Source organism: Paroedura picta, chromosome 5 (genome assembly GCF_049243985.1).
Source record: "Paroedura picta isolate Pp20150507F chromosome 5, Ppicta_v3.0, whole genome shotgun sequence".
Lineage (NCBI taxonomy): Eukaryota > Metazoa > Chordata > Lepidosauria > Squamata > Gekkonidae > Paroedura > Paroedura picta.
Genome location: NC_135373.1, coordinates 45,090,424 through 45,107,943, shown reverse-complemented (window position 1 = coordinate 45,107,943; position 17,520 = coordinate 45,090,424). Strand labels below are relative to the sequence as shown.

General features: G+C 44.0%; 1 protein-coding gene and 1 long non-coding RNA gene across 3 annotated transcripts in view; one reads left to right on the top strand and one right to left on the bottom strand.

Moving 5' to 3' along the window:
- CLIC4 (chloride intracellular channel 4) overlaps nucleotides 1-17,520 on the bottom strand; it is a 61,917-nt gene that overhangs the window by 9,223 nt on the left and 35,174 nt on the right. Inside the window, exons 3-4 of the mRNA XM_077337641.1 lie at nucleotides 8,383-8,508; nucleotides 4,417-4,523 (exon numbers count right to left, since the gene is read on the bottom strand). Coding sequence (XP_077193756.1) covers nucleotides 4,417-4,523; nucleotides 8,383-8,508 — 233 coding nt within the window. The remainder of the gene's footprint in view (nucleotides 1-4,416; nucleotides 4,524-8,382; nucleotides 8,509-17,520) is intronic.
- On the top strand, nucleotides 552-16,726 carry LOC143837609 (uncharacterized). Of its 2 annotated transcripts, XR_013231026.1 has the most exons (5): nucleotides 552-717; nucleotides 4,167-4,245; nucleotides 8,571-8,728; nucleotides 12,989-13,160; nucleotides 16,525-16,726. It is a non-coding gene; the product is annotated as an uncharacterized LOC143837609 (long non-coding RNA). The 2 variants fall into 2 exon arrangements; XR_013231027.1 differs by lacking the exon at nucleotides 12,989-13,160.

Here is a 17,520-nt window from a genome sequence, read left to right as displayed (position 1 = left end):
AGGAGGCAAATCACATGCAGCTGAGTAAACCTGGACTCTGACTAAAGCTTTCCACATACTATTATATCTGATGCTGCACGCCAAGTGGGAGAGCACCAGCTCCCTGTAACCTGGGCTGGGAACAATGAATGATTCTGTGGGAACATGTGAACAAACAGGCTCTCATCTCTGGTCTGCATTCTGAATTAGTTACAGCGATGCAATCCCCAGCTTTTGTCATAACAGACTGGAGCTAGGCTTCAAGCCTGTGGCTGCAGCCACATGTGCAGGTATTCTCACATCTTTCAGGAATGCCTATCATATGCAATGCAGTATCTCTCTGAGTAAAGCTTCCTCCAGCTCACAAGAGAACAGGGGGCCCTTCACACTTGCATACTTTGCGCAGAACGCTTGCAGGCTCTGCTGCAGGACAGTGGGAAAGTGCGCACTGTGCTGCAGAAGCCTGAATGAAGTCAACTATTACACAAGTGACATCACAAAACTGTGCATACTCCAAGAATCCATCAGTTCTGAATCCAGAATTGTGCATTCACTTCTATTTAACCTGCTCTCTAACCTGGATTCTGAGGACGTACTGAAAACCTGACACCAGTGTGCAGGATTGAGCTTCCTTTTCAATATAAAATCTAGGTTTTGTTTGAAGGAAAAAGGCAAGATTCTAGTCCATAAAGCTGCAAAGACAGAAATGACATATTTTGGTAACACCTGGTGAATAAGGTTAGACAGATGTACATATTCACAAAGATGTTGAAACTTGATGCTTTACTTTCTTAAATATATGTGAAGTCGGGCAGGGATTTAGGGAAGGCTAAACGAAGCCCTCAGCAGCTCAGACTTCTTTGCAGAGTTAAGAATAATGCTAGCCCGATTACATTGCTTATTAGCTGTCTTGTCCTTTTGATGACTTTATTTTATTTATTTTTATTACATTTATATACCACCCTCCCCTGAGGCTTATACTGTATCATCTGCCTTAAGTCTCAGTAAGAAAAATACACTATAAAGTAAAAAATGTTTAAATAATACATACAGCAGTACCAATCCATCACCAGCCCATCGCCAGAAAATGATTTTCTTCCTTTGCTCTGTGAACACGGTTGCCAACAGGACCAGGTGAAAATATCCTGTTCCTTTAACAGAGTTTTAATGTGTGTAAATGGGCAGGTGAAGCTTCTCAAGGCAGGAAGGTGAGGGACATCTAGTAAATAACATCCCATTAAGCCTCTGTTAAAGAGGCAGGACATTTTTCTCTAGGCCTGAGGGTAACCCTAGCTGTGATCCAGAGCAACAAAGACAGCCAGGGAAATGCACCCTGGAAAGGATATTGTAGCTGTACACAGAGCTGCTGTATCAGGTCCTGTGCAGAAGGTTGCTTGGCAACCAGGTATGCCTTTATTTACCTAGATGAAACAGAGCCCAAGATCTGTAAGTCTGTGCATCCAGTTGAGATGTTAAGAGTCATTTTGAGATTGCAAGGGGTCTCTCAGTTCAGGAGGTCAGTGACGCAGGGCTTGTAACAGAACTGACAAACAGCAGGTAGACCAAACTGTTATAGCTTAGGACGAAACCTGTTTTTACTGAGCCACCTAATTATAGGTGAATTGCTCCAGTTTGACAAGGCAAACTATGAAATCTGTGAGTGACCTTAGCAACAATCTGAAAGGATCAGGCGGACTTTGTGCAGCGGAGTTTTGTCCAGGGGATGGGGTAGAGGGGTGCTAAAGCTACACATCAGTACACATGCTCAAAGTCCTTGACGATAAGGCAATCAAGTTTAAGTTGGCAAGAAGAATGGAGAAGAAATAGCTGAATTGTTTCCCTTGACAAAAGTCAACTTTTGGAGAAAGGTTTAGCACAGATTGGCTTTGGATATAAAGCAGTTCACATGACGAGTGTTAGGGAGTGTCCAAACGCCATCACTGAATGCTGTTGAAAGGAGATAAGGAGATGCCACACCAGGGTTATGGTGATCACATGCAGCTGGTCAAACCCAGCATAAGGGCACCAGTTCTCTGTGTGTGTATATGTGTGTGTGTGTGAGACAGAGCTTCACAGCCTGGGAATCTCAAATGGAGGAGAATGTGGAAAAGTACCTTCACCAGTATCGGGTGGGATCACCCAACTTTCAATCCCTATAACCCCTTTTCTTGGGAATTTAAGTCTCAGGGTCTTATTTTGGTAGTGAAAAAATATAAATATATTTAATCCAAACGTAACGCCTTTATGAGAAAAGGATTCAGTTTGATTTTTAGGACTCAAGCGACATTAACATCAATTACACTAACCACTCTTTTTATACTCATAGGGATGGGTCTGCTCTACCCCTTTAGACTCTCTCATGCCACACAAAGCATGATCTAGGGGTTCTATATACCAGCCTTGCTTATGTTGCATGTGATTCTGCAAAACTACTTCTCTAATACTCACTTTGAACCTTTTCCATGCCAAACTGCATCTATTCTGCAGTTTCCCGCTGAAACCAAATGGTCATTCTGGGATAGTGATCTCAATACAAAGAGCCAGCAGGGGTCTAGTTTGTAACTGTCACAATTGTTTGCGTCAGATCCGGATAGGGTCCTTATGGCAGCTCCCATTTTATGGAAATATAAAAGCACAGTGATGAACATATGGCTGTCTCTGCATGCAAGCGCTCCGAGAATGTATCTGCATAAGGGCTGTTAAGGACAGGCAGGGCATTTGAGCCAATGTAAGGGCTTTGTCCTTTTCAGTAGCTTTGGCATTTGAACAATGGGCCATTGTTCTGTCCATTGTCTCCAAGCTCCCCTACCAATGCACACATGCCTGCGATCGAGCCCCACAAGCCTGCATCTTTCATGTATGTTAAACGCCCGGAGGCACAATGCAAAGGATGCAGAGGAAACAGCTGCACCAGAAGGTGGTCTTCTGTTCTTGCGTACCACAATATATTTTTCGGGTGACGGATGGAAGCCAAGTCTCACTTCAGGAAGGGACTATTCTTAAAGAGCAAAGATGAAGGAAGCCTCTGCTTGCTATTTGTACAGAAGGGTGTCATGTAAGCTTTTAAAAACAGAACAAGCCCTATCTACAGCCAGGGAAAGGATGCCACCCCAAAAGTATGCAGAACACACGGAAGCACAAGAAGAGACCATTCTTGGGCCAGTTTCCATTTGGACAAAAGGGGCTTCAGGAAGGCATCTTTGGCAAGAAGGCACACACCCAGTGTCAGATGCATTTACCATTCTGCTGGAGGCAGCCAAGATATGCTGCAGCAGCTACATCCTGTGTCCTCACCCCAGCAAGAATCCAGCTACCAGGCAGAAAGATTTGGGGCTTTCTCTTCTGGAACTCATCTGAGTTTCACAGAGGAAGCCATAGACAACACTGCTGGGCATGGTCTTGGCAAAAAGAGGTGTTTGGCTACTCTGTGATCACATGGCCAGAACAGAATTGCCCGTCACAGCAATGGTCAAAGTCAAGAAGAATTAATGCACAACAAAATCATAATGGGGACTGGGGGAGAAAAAAGGGAGGGGGGAATTTATGATTTTGAAAAAGTGACTGTGTAAGTCCCGGTAGGGTTCATCCATGTAACACGGGCCCCACTGTTCCAGGGGCTCTGTACAGCGCCTTTCCTCCATGGATGAGTGCGGCCAGGTGCTGTAACCAAAGCTGTAAGTTGTGACCCCTCACAGCCATGACTCCCCACTCCTGAACTGCATGTAGTCCAGCCCACATGACCCCTGTCTGCAACTGGTGCTCCCACTGACTTTATGTCTGTGCAGGCCACAAGCTGTCTGTGCAGGCCACAAGTGTGATGGTCCCTTTAGATATTGTGGCATTGCACTTGTGAGTCCCAGCAGGGTTCGAGAAATGTTTTCAGCAAAGTGAAGGTGTCAGTTGCTTCCAAAGTTCCAATTATTCCTGGGAGGGAGCCTCACAGTTACTTATGCAGCAGAAGTAACAGCACCAGTTGTGCTCTGCTAAGGCCCTGAGAATCCTCAAGCTGGCTCTGATGCTAAGAGCCCCATGCATCCTTGGCAGACACTTAATGCTTTCTGTGCCAACTGCTTTTCTGCTCCCTATCCCTACCCCACCACTTTCCCTCCTGGAACACTGCCAACATGTGATGGGGAAAACTGCAACAGAGCAGGCAAGGATACCACTCCCTCACTTTCCCATTCTAGGTCATCTCCTCCTGAAACAGCATCTGTCTCCCTCTGGCAGAAAAAGGTGGAGTGGACTGGATCCTGTTACATCTGTCAGGTGAGCACAATAAAAAGCCTTAAAGGACACTGCTTGCTTGGAGGTAACTGCTACTTCTTCAACGAAAGAAGCAAACCTGCACAGCAGCATTAATACAACTGGAGAGAACCAGAGAGCAAGTACGCTTATCCACTCCATGTAAGGCATAAAAGTCAAGAACAGATTCCCTACCTTCATTAGCTTCTGGCCTGGAATTCTTGATAAATGCTGAAAATTTGGCAAATATGTCCATTCCAGCAGTATTCGATTCTGGGTGTTTTGGGGAAAGCTTTGAATACCTGAAGAGGAAGATATATTTCTTAATTCACAATGTAATTGATACTACAGCTTAGCAGTGATTCTTTCAAACTGTACAAGTTTAATTCCAATACAGGAGAAAACCAATTTCATAATACAGAGCGTGCAATGTTTTGTTACTGATAGAAACCTTCTGGAATTAGGGTCTGGACTGAGACATTCTGAGGCCTTAAACTAGTGGGTCTCAACCTTCCTAATGTTGCGACCTTTTAATTCAGTTCCTCATGCTGTGGTGACCCCCAGCCATAAAATTATTCAAGTGTTCGTTCACAGAAATTAAATGGAAACTGACCAATGGCATTAAGATCCATTGTTCATAAATTGTTTTTTTCCAGGGTTTCTCAGTTCAGTTCTGCCTCTTGTCCCACCATGCCGATCTCGCTCTTTTCCGCTGCTCCGGACAGACAAAAGCTCGATCTTAATCTACCCTGCAAGGCTGTTATGAGGATGGCGCCTCCCCTCCCCCGGCCAAGCTGCTTGCCCTGCCACAACCCCAATGAAAGGGTTGTTCGTCCCCCAAAGGGATCCCGACCCCCAAGTTGAGAACCGCTGCCTTAAACGATGTCAAGTTTAAGAGAAGCCACTCCTGACCCCCCCCCCGCCCCCCAAAGTGTACAGTGTGATTTGTCTTGGGAGTTTGCTGTACTTCTTCCCACTCCTGCCCCCCAGTGCTTCTGAACCACACTTGTGTTCAGTTTATTCTCTCATGCTCCTGTGGCTCACTACAGCAATCCTGAGTGCCGTTTGCTTCTCCAAGTACAGACTTCTCCAGATCTAGACTACAGCATGTTCAATTAGCTTTCAACGTTGTTCTGTTAAAATGCAAAGAGCAAAACCTCATGGGAAGAGGAGGTTCTCTCTGCCTGCATTGAGGAAGATCATTCATTAACTGTGTCAGCAACACTCGCCTGAAATCTTTGCCAAAGCAAGCCGTGAGGGATCACATTAGAAGGACGAGTGTTACAGCTTTCCTTATGCGCTGGCAGGTCTCTTGTGCATTCAACATTTACACAGTCAGCTCTCCTCAGGCAACAGTTAACAGGATGCCATTTAAACACAATGCAACTTGGCCAACAAGGCTTTGAAGATTTTGGAGCAGAGAACTCTCTGTTCCATAAATCCACTAAGCTATGTATACTATTGGAATTACATTTCAGGTCGCCGCAATTAACAATTGCTCTAGATCATGACTACATCCATGAGAGACCCATGATCAGATAGCCCAAAGTATTTCCTTAATGCCAAAAAACAACTGCCTGGGAGGGGAGTAATTTTGATAGGGGATGCAGCATGAAGGAAAATACTGTTACTACCCAGGTTTGGGGGACACACACACTAGTACTGTATCTGTCTTTCCCCCCTGCCAGGTCTAACAGTAGTACCATGGGTGATGGGGATTTCTATTTGGAAAACAGGTTAAAGCCACAGGCCCTATCACGGTTGAATAGTAACATTAACCTTCCCACCCATAAGATCAGAGTCCAGTAGCACCTTTAAGACCAACAAAGATTTATTCAATCTTTGTTGGTCTTAAAGGTGCTACTGGACTCTGATTTTATTGTGCTACTTCTGACCAGCATGGCTACTCACTTGATTCTTCCCACTCATGTCATCTTCCAGTGAGACCTTCGATTCCTGTACCTACAATGCTTCTTCCACAACAAAAATGTAACAACCCCTCCGCTGCCTTAGCTGAGATAGGAGCACTAACTAACGCTATTTCAAATTATGAAATGGAGATTTGAGGAATCAATCAGGACTCCTAATGAAGGGGAATGTGCTACTGAGTCACGGTGAGGAACCACTGCATTATCTGACCAAGGGGGCTCTAATCAACAGAAGGTAGGCCAACAGAAGCAGCATGGGGTGTTTTCAGGCAAGAGAGAAGAAAAGGTAGCTTGCCACTGCCTTTCTCCACGGGACCTCAGTCTTCCTTGGTGGTCTCCCCTCTTCACGCACTGACTGCTGCTGACCCTGCTTAGGTCCCATGCCTTGACAAACTCAGGCCAAACATGGCTATTCAGGTCTCCTAGCTTCCCCCTGAAAACCCATCTCTTTAAAGATGCTCTTTCACGTTAGCGCATCACTGGCTAGCATGGTGTCAGAATTTTGAAAACTGAGGGGCTTATATCAAACAGTTCATTGAGGGAGCAAGCTGGTTTTAAAGAGAAAGGACTTTTTCCTGTCTTTTACCTCCTACCCCATTTACAAAAAAAAAACAAGTCTCAAGTAGCTTAGAAAACTTTGTTCTGGAAAATGAAATTTCAGATCTCAGAAATACACTTGGCTTCATCCCCAAGAAATACACTTGGCTTCATCATTCGCTAGACCTGACCTCATGCAGAGTTTTAAGCAGCAAGTCCCTGGATCCATCATCAATCCCTTTTGTGCTCTCCTGTTACAGGTAAAATGAGGAGACAACAAAGGCTCCTTTCTGCAGAGAAAGCTGCTTGTGTTCACTTGCCATGATGGGGATGCGTTTAATGAAGCCATTTGCAGTTCACCGAAAAGCTTCTCCCAATGCTAATCTTCTGATCTCCACCCCACTCACAACAGTGAGAGAAAGGCAGGCCAAGAGTGTCAAAGGCCCAGGACAGAGCATAAAATATGACAGGAAAAAAAATGGATGTGGATAATCAGGGATGGGCCACCAGCTGAGATGGCAGGAATGTTTGTGTTACTTTGGTTTCGAAATGTCAGGTCCTGTGTGACAGTAACATGCTGTTCTCTCATGTAAAGGAGAAGAGCTGAGGTTTGGTACCCCACTTCTTACTACGCGAAGTAGTCTTAAAGTGGCTTACAGTTGCCAACCTTTTCCTCACAATAGGTACCATGACGTAAGTAAGGCTGAGAGAGCTCTGAGAACTGTGAGTGGCCCAAGATCAACCAGCATGTGGTGGAGTGGGGAATCAAACCCAGTTCTCCGGATCAGAGGCTGCTGCTCTTAAATACTATACCAAGGTGGCTCTCTAAAGAAATGGCCAAAAGTGCCTTTTCCAGAAAGACTGCGGTAGATAGATCTACACCTATCCTTCCACTCCACTGAGCAGAGTTTATTTAATGAACTATTTATACTCAACCTTTCCTTCTGGCTCAAATCTGAAACCTTCCAATCTAAGGAGCCTTCTTTTGAAGAAAGAGCCACTTAAATTGCAGTAAGACTCCTCACTGTTTAGGGAAAGGTAAATTTCACAGGAAGCGTTGCACACCCCAACATTTTACTTGAACTAAACAGGTGTCTGGTAGTACTTTAAAATATTTTTTAATTCTTCTTTCATTGATTAGAGCCGCCTTTGTCAGATAATGTAGTAGGTCCTCAATAGACAGACACTTACGTATAGAAAAAATAAACAGTAAGACCAAGGGCTCATAAAATTTGCAGAGGTACAGGGTGAAACTTAATCGTTTAATATTCAAAATGTAATAAGGAAATAATTCAGAACTGCAGTAACTGGGCATTTTTCCAGTTTTGCTATTCTACATAACAGGATTTGCTAAGATAATTAACACTGAATGAGAAAACAATCAAAAGTTGCTATTTTTCATACTTCATATGGAAATACCTGCCCAATGAGGACCTACTACATTGAACTTTAATTGACAAAAGGCATATGTCAACATAAAGCCTTAGCAAATATATCCTGGATAATGTACAGCCGCTCCCCATTTGTTTTAGGCTGCAGTTAAGTATAGCTTCTGCTTCTATTCACCCAGCTCTCAATTCTTCTGGGTGCCAACAGGAAGAAGAAACACACGCCCCCCCGCCCCCCCAAGAATGACCAATGACAACTTCCTTCATCACACTTCCCTTCCACCAACACCCCCTTCACTGCCACTCACTTGGGTGGGCAGAGGACTTCTTCAAGAAACTCTTCAATCTTGTTCACATCTGTTTTGACTTCACTGTTAAATGTGATAAAGGGTGGGTGAGTCCCTGGGGCCAGGTTCTGGAGATCCGCAGGCTTCCTAGGGGTGTAAACACAAACAAAATTGCCCACATTTAAACATTCCACATCTTTATTTTTTAGCAAACTACACTTAATGCTATCGTTATGAGATGAGCAGACCTACTCCCCAACTTGAGGATTCCCAAAGCAAAATGCCCAAGATGGAGGACAGCTTATGAAGAACCCAGAACTGCAAGCATGCTGCTAAATGATCTGAGAGATAATGACGCTGCTAATCAGTAAGATGCTTCACCGTATTATTTCTTCAAAGGACTGCAAATAATCTTGCAATTAAGGTGGAAGATGCAGATTATCTTGCACTTCTAAGGAAAACTGCATGATTACCTGTGAGCTCATTCCAAAGCAGCTACTTTGTACACCACTTCACAGATGTGCATCTACAGACTGTATCTTCAGAGGCAAACATATAATCCTTGTGAGATACACAACATTATGCATCTCACCTGTTCTTTGGCTGACTAGCCTCTGAGACAGTCTGTCCTCATTTGAGTGTGGTGTGTCAAAACGGCTTTAGAGTGTCCAGATCACACCGGCACTCCCTGCATGCACAAGACTCAGTGATCTTGTCCCTGTCTCTCAGGAAATAAACAGAATGTAAATAGGCTGACATCTAGAAACCCAAATATGGAGAACTACACTGTTAAACTGTCACAGCATCAAAGTTACGTAACAAAGCCAGATATTAAAATATAATTTCCCCCTCCAACGGCCTCCTGGGGGGAAATTCCATTATTGTGTTCTGACACTGAACACCAACAGGATCTAGCTAATAACCCATCTTTCATGATCAGTGAACCCAATAGATACTCATCTTTCCCTATGACATATTTGGCCAGACTTGAAGTACCTAGTTATAGGAGGGCCTTCACTTTGGCACGCTGTGATGCCTTCTCTTTGGCTGTATTAGAGGGAAGATATAGAAAAATGCCCTATATCGAAGGAAAATGTACCTGTGGCGCTGGACATATAGAAAACATGGAACATATTCTCCTTCAATGTCGATATTATAATGCCACTCGAATTAGTCTAATTCTTCCACTGTTAGGAGAATTCCCAGGGTGTTCAGGAGAATTTTACATTTCTCTGCTGCTTACAGATATAGATAATGAAACAACCTATTGTGTTGCCAAGTTCTGTGCACCAGCGATGAAAATTCGTAATAGAATAGTCTGTTTCAAGTGAACTGAACAGCTGTGGTTATGTACCTTCTTATTATGTATTCTATTTTGTATTACTATGTTTTAAGATGTTTTAATTCCTGGCTTTAACGGATGTTTTGCATCATCTCGTGCTGGTCGCAGAGGAGAGACTTACCTTCTGTCCAGCATCATTTCCTCTGGAGTAAGCTGTACCTCCATCCCCTGCCTTCACACAAGCGTTCACCTTAGTTCACTTTAGCAGCTTAAAGGCATCACAGAAAGCTGCCACTCTTTTAGTGAGGAGCAGCAAGGAACTCAGGGGAGCTGATCAGAACTCTCTACATCTTTAATTTCATTGAAAAACAGCAGCTACACACAGACTCCCAAAATTTCAACCGGAACCTTAGTGAAAGGGGAGGAAGCTTCTCTTAGCATGGTTTCCAATGCAGAAAACCACACTACACCCTGTGGTGTTAGAAAGTTCCACTGAGTCACAGGTGACTTATGGAGATCCCATAGTATGTTCAAGGCAAGGGAGATTGAGGTGGTTTGCTATTACCTGCCACCACATCACGACCCTGGGTTTCTTTGGAAGTTTCCCACCCAAACACTTGTGAGGGCCAATCCTGCTTAGCATCCAAGACCTGACAAAATCAGGCTAACCTGGGCTATCCAGGTGATGACACCAAGCCCTGTAAGTAAGAAGGGGGAAAGACATTTAGCTGCGGTCTCAGTGGGTACTTGCAATATTGAGCAAATGCTGCGTAGGTTTAATAAAATGATGCCAACAGAATGAGAGGAGGATTTTTGCAGGTAAACAGGCACCCCCTCCTCCCCTCAGTACTTTTTACAAGAGTACTCTCGAACAGTTCATAGACTTGTCTTCTGGAAGACCCACTGAAATCACAAGGTATTGTTCCTGAAAAGTTAGCTCTCCTGTTTCACTTCCTTTAACGGCACCCGGAAATCCATTATTACCATTAATCTGTCAGGGGACGAATTGGGGGAAGATTGTGTTGGTTAGCAGCATCTGAATACCATCTCATGGTTTGATCTCCTCTCTGCCTGTAAGCTACACGGCCTGGGCATGCCTAGAAGCAGGACTTGATGGGCAGGAGCCAGAACAATCTTCTCCTTTGCCCTTTAAGCCTGAAGTTTGGGCTTGGAACGGAGCAGAAAACCAGCCCACCAAGAGAGATCTCCTCCTCCAATTAGAAGTCTCCCTTTGTTTTCTTATCTGGTTTGTTCTCTCCCAGTGTGTATTGTTAGCTGCTTTGGATCCCTATTGGGAAGAAAACCAGAAAACAAACATGCTAAAATAAATAAATAGTTCAGGCAACTGCCTGACTTCACATCCTGTCTTCTGGCAGGAAGCATGTGAAAAAGCATTAAGCCAAAGAAACACTTCCAACTGGAGAAAGTATAATCAAAGAGTTCCTAAACCAGACAGAGTAATATCCATTTGGAGGTGACACTGCATTACGTTTCGCTTGCATGTCACACTGCGCCAATACATCCTCTTGGCAGATGAGATATGCAAAATATTACACTAAGCTTACTGCACAATACTTGAACATCTCTTGTGGCTTTGTCGAAAAGCAGAAGATGCAGACAGAATATGAGACGGTTGTGAACCCAACGGTGTACACAAACATTAGGCATCCCTAATTTGTTCTCCTACAAAAACTGCTGAGTTTAGAGCCAGTTGCATATCTTAAGTAGCTTAAGCTTCAATTACATACCGCTGTGTACACCCACCATAATTACAGGAAATTACTAGCATGGCTTTGTTCCAATTTCTCCCACTGAAGGGAAAAGGTTCCTTTTGAAAGAAGAAAATAGCTTAAGACAAATGTAGCAAACTATGTTTACCAGGTTGCATTCTGTTCTCTCACATGCCAAAAGACAGATGCTGGCAAGGCAAACACACTCCCCCACGACACGGCACTCACACTCAAGGTCACTTAAATTTTGCTTCTTCTTCCCTGCTTCCCTGTTCCCCATTCATACCTTGTGGGGTGTGTCTATTTTGGACTGGATAGAAACTCTGGTGCAACCATACAAGCAACCGCAAAAGATAAGCTCCTACAAAACGTAACAGATGCAAACGATACTCATTTTAGATCAGACTTGATTATTGAAGGATTGTGCAATTTGAGAGAAGGAAGATGCAGTCCCAGGTAGGATACCCTTCCAACAAAGTTTTCCAAAATCAAGCATATATGACATTCATCGCAGAGATGCAGAGCAATAAACAGCACCTTTCTGCTTCCGTAGAGAATCATGCCACAACCATGACTTCAGATTTACTGCTTAAGCTCAGGCTTCGTTTGCCACTACACATCACCAAAGCAAAGCCACACCCAGCCACCCTTCTAAGGTAACTTCCGTGCTGTTGGAGAGAACATGCACCTGGAAAATCAAGGAAGAACAACAGCAGAACTCAGAAGGTGACTAGATCTTCCATCATGTCAGCATGGGACAGTCATTGAGGAATACAAGTGGCTGCAGCCAAACGAAGGAAGCAGTGTAAACTAGCGTGAAGGAGCAGGGGGAAAAACCTATACTAGCCTGCCTGAAGCACATAGAGCAGCTCTCCTGGATCAAAGCCAGTGGTTCACTTAGCCAAGTATCCGTCTCCCAAAGGGGCTGACCAGTTGCCCCAGAAGGTCCATAGCAGGAGCACACAAGCCGAAGGGTCTCCTTGCCGCTTACTCCAGCAATGAGCATCCAGGCACTATACTGCTCATAAACCTGGAGGCATCATTCATTTGTCACTTCCAACAACGGTTGATAGCTCTGACTTTCCATAAGTCAAGCCCCGTTTTTAAGGCAGTAGCAGAGAATTCTTCAAGTTAATTATGTGTTGTTTAAAGCAATTCTGTAAAAAACAATTCTTACCACACACAACCGCCAGGCCCTGACTATGGGGACTTCGGCCTGGAAAGCAGGAGCACGATTACTGAGGAATGGCTTCTTTGAGACACATGGTGTTCTTTAAAACACCATTTCTTTAAAATAAAAGATTTCCTTGTCTAGAGAACAGCCTTACGCACGGCAAACTATAATTACTCAGAAGCTTGTGTTGCACCACATAGTTGTAAATCCCCCTACACAAACACACACACCCCATTTCATCAGGACTTCCACCCACATAGCAAGTAGCCCAGCTGCATCTCAGAAACAGGAGCAGGGCTAAAGCCACCCTTCCACACTGCAACCAGGGAACTCCCAGAGTTTCCCTGCCAAGAATGGGAGGAAATTTACATCCCCCTCTCCTTGTATAAAAAAAGCGAACAATGGTTCTTTACGTTTCTGGCCTTCTCTTCCTCCAAACAGCTCAGGAAACCATACAAAATGTTATCCTGCGGTATACTGACAATAGCCCTGCAAGGCAGATCCAGCTGAGACGTACAGATTTATTCAAAGACACCCACCCAATACGCCACAGTGATCTGAACCTGGATTGCTGTGTCTAGTGCCTATCTTGTACCCACTGGTGAAATTCAAGGTGAGTAATTCAAACTAGGAGAATTATTTCCAATTTCCAGGGTAGGACTTTTATTTTTATTTATTTATACTTAGATTTCTGTACCACCATTCCCAGTTGGGCTCACAGCAGTTTACAATAAAAGGTAAAAACATAATAAATTCACTCAATTGCATACTATTACTGGTAAAAGGTGGCAGCCGAAAAAACGCTAGCTGCTCAACTCCTCATCCAGCCAGGGGACCAATTTCCTTGTTGTCTTACTAGTGGCAGCGTGGAGCCAGATCAATCAATAAACAATAACAGAATTGTTGGACATGGGGGGAATCTCAGCTTGAATAGAATATCGGGACCCCGCCCTGGCCTCAATCATATGCCTGGCGGAAGAGCTCCGTCTTGCAGGCCCTGCGGAAAGTTGATAACTCTGGCAGGGAGTTTTCAGGCACATATAAGAAATAGCTGCAGGGGCAATCAAGCCCCTGGGATTCCTCCCCCCCCCCAACTCTGAGTCAAGTCTGCCTGACGGAGGCATGGCCAAAAGAGGAGAGCAGCAAAGACTATGTGTCTGGGGCGGAGGCCATTTTGCCTGAAGGAGACCAGCTATAGCAGTGAATCATGGAACATTGCTATAAATACGCCAGCAAAAAGAACACCCATCTTTCTGAGGCTGGCAAGGGGGCAGCAGCACTAACTGTGTGTCATTATGGAGTGTGTCACTTGGATTTTGTAAGGCTTCCTGGACATATGCCCAGAGAACTAACCATAGGCATTTCCTTTTTTCTTTTTTAAGCTGTCTGTGGGACATACAATGAAACTCCAACAGGCTCAATTTAAATGGGCATGAGTTAACTGAAGCTGGACCCACTTTAAGCCCTGGAGAGCTTGTTTGCCTTCAGCTTCACCTGTGGTCCCCTAATGTCCTAATCCAAGATGGCTTCTATTAGGCAGGCATGCAGCATCCAGTACCCCTGGGAAATGGAAAACAGACACCCCATGGTGCCTAACTGGCTTAACAGAGACTGCAGTCACATACGCTTGCATGGGAAAGGCACAGCAGTAAAAGAAAGGCATTGCAAAAGGCCAAGCCATGCTCATCTTTCCAAGAGGTTTCAACTCAGGGGTCCTGGGACTGGAGAATTCAATTTTCAAACCCCTCCAATTCTGCATTTTGGCAGCATTACTAAGGCAGCAGGTTCGACCCGAGGCTTTCAGAGCCAGTGTGGTATAGTGGTTAACAGGGTGGCCTCTAATCTGGAGAACCGGGTCTGATTCCCCATGCAGCCAGCTGGGTGACCTTGCTAGTCACAGTTCTCAGGGCTCTCTCAGCCTCACCTACCTCACAGGGTGTCTATTACTGGGAGAGGAAGGGAAGGCAATTGTAAGCCACTGAGACTCCAAGTAATGAAAAGCAGGATATAAATACCAACTCTTCTTTCTTCTTCTACCCTTAGGGGATTCCTTCTGCATTGATTTGACATTGTACATTAAAAAGGATGTGGGAAACCAAGTGTGCTCTTGGCACATGGGCACACTGGGCTTTGCTGTTACCCTGTGTGAACCGAGGATGCCTTTCAATGCACCAAGCACACAGCAGCTGCACATTGCAAGGGAAGGCTGGCAGCAGTCAACAAGCTGTCTTTCAAGGAACCTCCTCAGACATCACTCCCGGAGGACCCCCCCCCCCCCAATAAGTTCCTGAGATACCCAAGATCACTTGGATTAGTCTTTTCCTAAAGAGGATTTAAAAAAAAATCAAAACAAACTTGTCCTCAATTCTCAAACTCAACTCTGCAGCCCTGGCTCCTGTCAACAAAAGAAGTTTAATTCCTGCACACAAGTTGCATTCCTGAAGAGGGGAAAGAATGAAGCCTCTGTCTTTAGTGACTGCAGAGAAGCACAACACATACGAGCACTCAGCATGGTGGGGGGAGCCTGGCATGCCCCCATTAAAGCCATGCATATTTTTGTTTGTGTCCCTGGCCATTGGCAGAAACTGGACTGGAAATGCCCTCTTGTTCACAAAGCAGTATATTTAATAAGACTTTGCAAAGGAAAGCTCCCGTCACAGAACGGAAGGCCTATAAGATTAACTTTCCGCTGTGCTCCACAAACACTTGCTTATGGTTCTGGTAGGAGCCTGGCAGATTTTGTTGCTTTCATTTTAGGTCCATTCTGTGTGTGGTGAGTTTTAAGCATATTTCTGATAAATTTGTGGGGTGCTCACTTTAAATTATACCCTCTGAGGAAAGGTTTTAGCCAAAATGTGTTTGGTATGGTTCTTGGATATAATTTCTACTTTTTAAACCTGTGTTTATATAATTGGATATTTGTCTTTATATCACCCTTTCTCAACTTTTTTACCATTGAGAAATCCCTGAAAATATTCTTTAGGCTTCAAGAATCCCCCAGAAGTAGTGTGATCGTGCAGAATATGGTTGAGAAGCATAGCTGTGTACACACCTACCCGGGGCCGATCCCCTTCCCACCCCCTCTAGGCCACCACTGGGCATTTTGAGAAGATGATGGATGGGTTGACATGACCATATTTGGTCATATAATAAATGTTTAACACACTTTATATTACAATTTTGTGCAGAAGTATCTTTCTGGTACAATGCTACCATTTCTCCCAATCATGCTGCAGAGAGTGCTGAGTCCTTTCTGCCTTGAGAGCCAGCTTGGTGTAGTGGTTAAGAGTGCGGACTTCTAATCTGGCAAGCCAGGTTTAATTCCCCGCTCCCTCACATGCAGCCAGCTGGGTGACCTTGGGCTTGCCACAACAACTGATAAAGCTGTTCTGACCAAGCAGTAATATCAGTGCTCTCTCAGCATCGCCTACCTCACAGGGTGTCTGTTGTGGGGAGAGGAAAGGGAAGGAGATTGGAAGCTGCTTTGAGACTCCTTCTGGTAGAGAAGAGCAGCATATAAGAACCTACTCTTCTTCTTGAATGTATCAAGCTGGGACAATTCCACTGTACATTGTGATTAACGTCTGACTGAAGATGGCCCAGACACATCAACTGATTAATACCTTTATTAGGAACAACAAAATAGTTTAAGAATAAAATGCTCTGATAGCTCAGGCAAGCCTGATTTCATCAGATCTCAGGCAGCTAAGCTAGGTTGACACTGGCTAGTATTTGGATGGGAGACCTCCAAGGACCTGGATGGCGTTCCTCCAAGGAAAACTAGAGGTTATGATGCATAGGCAGGCAATAGCGAACCACTTCCAAACATCATCTACAGAACTTTGCATTTGAACTCTACATCATCCACCTTTATTCCCTTAATTCTGTCATTTGACTAATCTTTATCGGTAAATATGGCTAGTATGAATCATTTAAAAAAATCTCTCAAGCAATAAAAAATGTATTTATTTATTTAGATTTATATACCACCCTCCCCGAAGGCTCAGATGAAAACATGAAGAACGATAAAGCACCAGGATTGGATATGTTGACAAGCACAGTATTACAAATATCTTGAAGCAGTATTAAAAATACCATTACAAAAAGTTATGAACAAGATTAAGAGAAAAAAGATAATATCGCTGATATGGCAAGATGTATTATGCTAATACATAAAGAAGGCTGTGATGCATTGCTACCCCAGTGTTACAGACTTATTTCTCTGCTCAATGTAGACTACAATTTTTTTTTGCCACGATAATGGCAGAAGGATTAAGGAAATGCACACCTAATTTAATACACCCTGATCAAACAGGTTTTGTACCAGAAAAGGTACATGAAAGATATTATATGATTCATAACAGATGCCATCAAATTTGTGAATAAGGAAAGAAAGCAGTGTTTCTATTTCTAAATGCAAAGAAAGCATTTGACAATTTAACATGGTCTTTCTCACTGAATCTTTTACAAAAAATGGGGCTGTGGCTCTACATTCTAGAACTGGATGCATGGAATATACTTGAACCAACAAGTAAAGATTTTAATTAATGGGGAACAACTGAAAAAGGAACACATCAGATATCCTTTATCCCCGAGCATTAGGGAGGGGGTTGATTAATTATATTTTCCAGGAGAGAACTGCTACTTTTTGCTTCTCCATCCCAGAATTGTTGCACATCTTGACATCTGTTTTATAGCACTGCATAATTTAAGTCTACAATACTCCACTCTCCATTTTAAAGGAGCTACTAATTGCATGCCCTGACCTGCACAGCCCAGGCTAGCTTGATCTCATCAGATTTCAGAAGCTAAGCAGGGTGAATCCTGGTTAGTACTTAGATGGGAGACCACCAAGGAAGTCCATGGCTAGTACTGTGAAATAGGAAATAGCAAAGCAACTTTGAACATCCCTTGCCTTGGAAACCTTATGGGATCCCCCATAAATCTGCTGTGACAATGACAAAATAATAGCA